At 49.6% G+C, this 5,888-nt stretch overlaps 1 protein-coding gene across 1 annotated transcript in view; it reads left to right on the top strand.

Moving 5' to 3' along the window:
- Nucleotides 1-3,404, top strand: part of TSNAXIP1 (translin-associated factor X interacting protein 1) — a 25,604-nt gene extending 22,200 nt beyond the window's left edge. Inside the window, exons 15-18 of the mRNA XM_009319970.1 lie at nucleotides 259-382; nucleotides 718-824; nucleotides 1,637-1,861; nucleotides 3,329-3,404. Of these exons, the coding sequence (XP_009318245.1) occupies nucleotides 259-382; nucleotides 718-824; nucleotides 1,637-1,861; nucleotides 3,329-3,347 (475 nt within the window). The 3' untranslated portion in view covers nucleotides 3,348-3,404. The remainder of the gene's footprint in view (nucleotides 1-258; nucleotides 383-717; nucleotides 825-1,636; nucleotides 1,862-3,328) is intronic.
- Nucleotides 3,405-5,888: the final 2,484 nt, after the last annotated feature.

Here is a 5,888-nt window from a genome sequence, read left to right as displayed (position 1 = left end):
CATGGTGGTGTTGGGTTGACAGTTGGACTCGATGATCTTGGAGGTCTCTTCCTTGTTTTGTTGTTTTATGGTTCTCTGATTCTATGAAATGTGCTGCCTGTGAAAGCAATGAAGTTTTCAAGATCTGGAATAAATGAAGACCGTGGAATACATGCACTCACGGGTAGCCTAAAAAACAGCCAGCCACAGCGGCAGTCGTTAAGTGCTCGTACTGTAACAGCATACAGACTTCTGTCCTTATTGCCTGTCTCCATACAGCGCGGCTGTGAGGGAAGCTTTTCCCCTGAAGAGGAAAGAGTCAATCCAAGAACTAGTGGATGCAAGCAGGTGCAAGCTGGACAGCACTGAAGACCTCATCGACTACATATCCTTATTCAAAGAAGTAAGCTGATGTTACTTAAGTTTTCCTTTTGATTCAGATTAAGCCTAATTTAGGGCTTAAATTAGTTTTACCAGACTAATTAGGTTTATCAGACTAACGAAGTTGCAGTGCCCACCACAAGCTCTAACACCCGAAGGCCATCTGTAGACAACGGCAATGCAAGCTTGTGCCTTTTCTATGATAGTTTTTCTTCCCTATTCTCTCTCTTTAGTTCCACTTTTCATGTGGAAATTCCATTTCTAGGAGGGCTGAGTTATTTTAATACACATTGGGGGGCAGCTCCTATCGAGACTGGAACACATGTTCCGTGTTAACGTACCTGTAATTTCTTTCAGGATGAGGAGGGGAACGCTGAACCTTTCGTTGCAAAGCTCAGGACCCAGTATGTGAGGGAGAAGCAGGAGTACCTGAGACAGCTGAAGAACAAGCTGGGAGATTTAATGTAAGTATGGAGGGAAGGGGCTGACGGGGAGAGCAGATCAGGGCAGCACGTGTAGAGGGAACCCCCCTGTGGACACAGGAGTTCGTGGCCAGCGCAGGGCCCTCTGCACTATCAGAGGGCCCCAGCTGTGAATATTCCAGTAGATAACCAACACCTGGCTGAGTCCTGCTCTGCAAAACACTGCACAGTGTCAGTTCCTGACCCAAAGGACTTGGATATGGCAGGCAGCGAGTAGAGAAGATTGGTTGTACCAATAATCCCCTTCAGTACTTGAAGTCTCATATCCCACCACTCCTCAGCTCCCCAAAACCAGCAGTAAAATCCTCAGAGGCTGGTTCTGAGGAGTGGGAAGAGTGAACAGGACTGACAACTGCGGATTTAAAGAAATAATTCCCCCTCAAAACAAGATAAACGAGAGGCAGTTACTGCATAGGAAAAAAGTCTGGTGCCAGGCCCCGAGCACTGAGGAGAACACTGAAGATGGGTAAGTACTGACCAACGCGGGCACTGAATTAGCAAGGGAAAATGTAGTTCTGTAACAAAGGATATCACAGTGCACAACAGAGTGAGTTTAAGGTCTTCCCAGGTTATCACAAGTCTAACATTTCCTAACTTCTGTTCAGTTTGAAATTTAGTACTTAGCAGACTTTACTACATGCGTATTTAAAAAACAAAGGGTAGTAGAGGCAGAGATAACAATATCAAATTCTCTGCTCTGCAATTCAAGCAGCATGGATTCTCACTGTGGCACAAAACATAAAAATTCCTTTCACATACCACAGCATAGCAGTGACTGAGTTGTTTTTGAACAGAGAGGTGAACGCAGATGATCTGAAGACTGCCTTCTGCACGATCGATCCTGATATTGATGATCAGACACTAGATACCTACATTGGTCTGGCTTATCAGGTCCAAAGAGAACAGCCAGACCAAGAAGCTGTCCCTGTGGAAACTGTACTTGAGAGACTGCTCGCCGGAGAGGTGAGGCGAGTAGGGCCCTCACCCAGGGAGGGAAGCACGGCAGGCTTCGAAGGAGAGTAAGGAAACTTCCGATATTAAGAATAAATGGACTGTTTGATCTCCAGGTTTGGATACTAAGCTGAGAGTCAGAATTACTGCACTAAATACTTCTTCCCATGCATACAGAGATACACCTAGTAACTAACAGTAGAGAGGATAGGCTAGCTTGAACTATCAGAAGCACTTTCAGCTTGAGCAGCAAAGCACTCCAGTACAACTTTGCAGCCTATCCAGAGCCATTTCAGCTCAGCGAGACTTGCAGCGGGAGGTTGCCGGATCCCCAAACAGAGGCTTCACACCCCCACGGCACCGGGGCACCGCAGGGTGCTGGGCTCTCTACCTGGTGACAAAACAACTACGCTCCAACAGTCATTACTTGAACCTGAGAAGCCACCATCAAACTCCAGGCTGCAACGTGGCTGCTTTAGCCCTTGGGCCTTACGGTTCCTTGGCTCAAAGAGGGAGGGTTTCAAAGATACGTTTGCAAAATAAGGTGCCATCAGCCCAGTCAGGGTGCAAGTGAGAGGTGAATTCAGCCCACGCCAGGTTTGCTATCATGTCCGTCCCCAAGGAGACTTTTATCTCGGTGTAGCTGCTGTTGCCCAGTATGAAGTCACTTTGAAAGAAATTCAAGGGCTGCCCCACGCGTAGGTTTAACCAAACTCTGAGCTGGAAGAGCAAACCAAGCACAGAAACACCAAAATCTGTCCCTTGCTTCAAGGAGGACACCACATGCGTTCTGGTTACGGCCTTTCCAACCACTGGCATCAGTTAATCTTTCCTATCCATTAGTGTCCCCTCTGTCCAGCACACAGCCCTCGCCAGGGAGGGGACTAAGGGTTCGTGAAACAAGAACCCCGTAGGAAACAGCTCTGCTATGGTTATGCCTAAATTGCTTCTCGGAGCGACCCCGAGAAGCAAAACCTGTTCTTTTTCTCATAGCATAGTTTGAAAAGTAGAAAGAGGAAAGCTGAAATCAGAAGATGCCTTCCTAACAAAGGAAAGCGTCTTGCAAAGACCGATTGCATTTGGAAAGGCATCACAGCCTGCGTGACAGAGTAAATACCCCCCAGAGGTACGAGGCCCCTGGGGCTTCTGCCTTGAATGCTGAATTTGGTGCTGAGCACCTTCAGCACAAATTGCAAAATACCAGGAAAGGAACGATAAAAGGATTGAAAGGGAGATGCGTCGTCTAGCTAGAAACCAAACGTCCTAACTGCGGGTATCCCGAGGGGTATTCTGAGAGGAGGAGTTGTAACATGGCAAAATTCTCTGTATCTAAAAAGAACAGGGAACTTAAATACAGAGCAAGTCTCTGGTAGATGAACATCGGATTTGCAAAGCTTTTCAAGAAAGCCCCTAACGGGGAGCATGGGGCTACGGAGAGCGGGAGTCCCTCGTTTTGCTTCACCCTGAGGACTTTGGATTCCAGAAAGTTAACTGCTGTTTACGGTGGCAGGTACCTCTTTCTTTTCCCCTTCCAGTTACCTCGTTAGGACTTGAGCAATGTGTCCCTAAAAATCTTGAATTTAGTTAACCCTGACTTTACTGCAACTAGACGCTGAAGACATCTCAACACAAGAGAAAGGACCAGATGGGTCTGGTTCTCGACGGTTCCCACCCGTCGAAGCCCCATCGTCTCCTGCCTCCAGCTGGAAGCCGTTCAGGTGAGGAACCCGGCAGCTGAGGAAGCTGGTTGCAGATGCGTCCCCCAGCAGCACGGCTGCGCGAGGAGGCAACACGACGGAAGGAAAGGGGAACCAGCAGCTTCTTCCTGGGCGGTTCTCTCCGTTCTCTCCTTCGGAAAAGAGGGTTCTCGGGGTGCTTCTGTGTTGGAAGAACACAGAAGCTTTCTCTGTGTTGCCACACAGAGAAAAGAAGTTGGAAACTTCATTACTACTTCAGATCAAAATGTTCCAACTCTGGCACGCAAAGCCTTGAGGACGCACTCAGAAAGTCCCATAATGGCAGAAAAGGTATTTTAAAATGTACAAGTTTTGCAATGTGTTTGTTCAAAGAACAAAGCTGTTTCCTTTTGAATATTGCAAAAAATCCCCTTTGTTGTATTAATGGAATTACTTTTAAAAAAAAAATACTCGAAAAATGACTGACCTTTGCCTTGGCATTGCCTGCCAAAGAGATTTTAACTATATTGGTCATCATTTCCTTTCGCGTTGTGCAAAACCTGCTAAACTTGCGAGCGTTGCTGCCAGGAGCTGGGTTGGATTTCCAGGAGTCCGTACGAACTGCGCCATTTGGCTGCAGTTTTGGGAAACCACACTGCGCCCAACAGCTTAATCCGGAGACAAAGATCCACGCTTGCAGCGGGGTTTAGGACAGGCTTAGGATGGGGAGTAACAACCAGAGGGTGGCAGGTATCCTGTGTGACCGGCTGCACCGGCGCAATCGGAGCCTGCGCGGACGGTCCCGCCCCGGGGGCCTCCGAAGAGCCCACACGGAGATGGTTTGCGCCGAGCTTGGACTTACCCCGACTGGACGAGCTGACCACGCTCAGCCCCGCCCTGTCCCGTTTGAGACCGCAAAGCAGCAGCCTTGAGCCATCCCTTCTTCACAGACATCTGGAAATTAATCAATCAATTTAAAGACTCAAATCTAAGTCAAATTAATCAATTTAAAGGCTCAAGGTTTTCAAGTTCAAGACAGAGACGCTAAGAATTAGGGGGGAAAAAATAAAATCTGTCCATTTTTCTCAGAAATCAAATAAGCACCGTGTCTTACCTCGGGAATTACAGACTAGCTAAATAAAAGGAAACCACACTGGTGTGTCAGACTGACTCACTGGAAAGACACTGAAGAAAAACATGCAAGAGGTGGTTTGATATCCATACCCATCCCTCCGAAACTGGTGTGGGTGACAGGCAGCATTCTTTCCCAGCTTGTGAATTGTTTTACAAAGTCACCGGTCCTTTGCACCCGAGATCCTCTGCTGTGGCTGACCTCATTCCTGGCGTGGTTTGGGTTCACTGTGAGCAGTGAAATCGTACACACGAGGTTTGCTTTAATTATCTCCCTACTTGAGGAAGACAAGGGAGCGCAGGGCGGCCCAGCTCCTCTGTGCAGCAACCGCCTGTATGAAACCGCAGGTGGAAAGCTCAGTGGCACCGTGGCTCACACCGGGAGTGGAGCAGCAGAAAGCACACGCGTGTGCCCAAGACGCAGAGGATTTATTTGCACTTGTGACTTACAGAGTCGCTGCTTGGATCTCGCAGCTTTAGATCACGGTCCACGCCAGCACACAACGCTACCGTGACCCACGAGCCGTCTGACCTCTGCAGAGCAAGCCGCAGCTCACGGAGCCGGACCCTGCTTCACAGAGCAGCTTCTGGCACTGCCTGCCTCCTCGGTGACACTGCCAGGCGGGAGCGGTGACTTTCCAGATATATTTCTGTATGTGGACAGTCAGAGGACAGCACCAGGGCTGGCAGCGCGGCCTTCAGCTGTGTGGTTACACCATCTGCAAGGGGGTGGTTTGACCATAGCTGGCTGCCGGTCACCCACCCAGCTGCTCTCTCGCTCCCCCTCCTCAACAGGACAGGGGAGGAAGGAAGATTAAAAAAAGCTCACGGGTCAAGATACAGTGAGAGATTGCTCACCAGTTACTAGCACGGTCAAAACAGACTTGACTTGGGGAAGACTAATTTATTGCCAATTAAAAATAGATTAGGACAGTGAGAAACAAAGACAGAACTAAAAGGACCTTCTCCCCACCCCTCCTCCTTCCCAGGCCTCTCTCCTCCCCGCCAAGCAGCGCATGGAGAAAGGGGGGGTTCAGCCAATCCGTAACACTTTGTCTCTGCTGCTCCTTCCTCACGTTCTTCCCCTGCTCCGGCGTGGGGTCCCTCCCGTGGGACACAGCCCTTCAGGAACTGCTCCAGCGGGGGGCCCCCACCGGTCCCTGCCAGCAAACCTGCTCCTGCGTGGGCTCCTCTCCACGGGCTGCAGCTTCCTGCGGGGCATGTCCACGCTGTGGCATGGGGGCCTCCCAAGGGCCCACCGGAAGTCAGAAATAAAGGGGGGATATCT

This window comes from Pygoscelis adeliae, unplaced genomic scaffold, assembly GCF_000699105.1.
Source record: "Pygoscelis adeliae isolate BGI_AS28 unplaced genomic scaffold, ASM69910v1 Scaffold390, whole genome shotgun sequence".
Taxonomy (NCBI): domain Eukaryota; kingdom Metazoa; phylum Chordata; class Aves; order Sphenisciformes; family Spheniscidae; genus Pygoscelis; species Pygoscelis adeliae.
The sequence above is the reverse complement of the archived record's forward strand: the minus strand, read 5'-3'. Positions and strand labels throughout refer to the sequence as shown.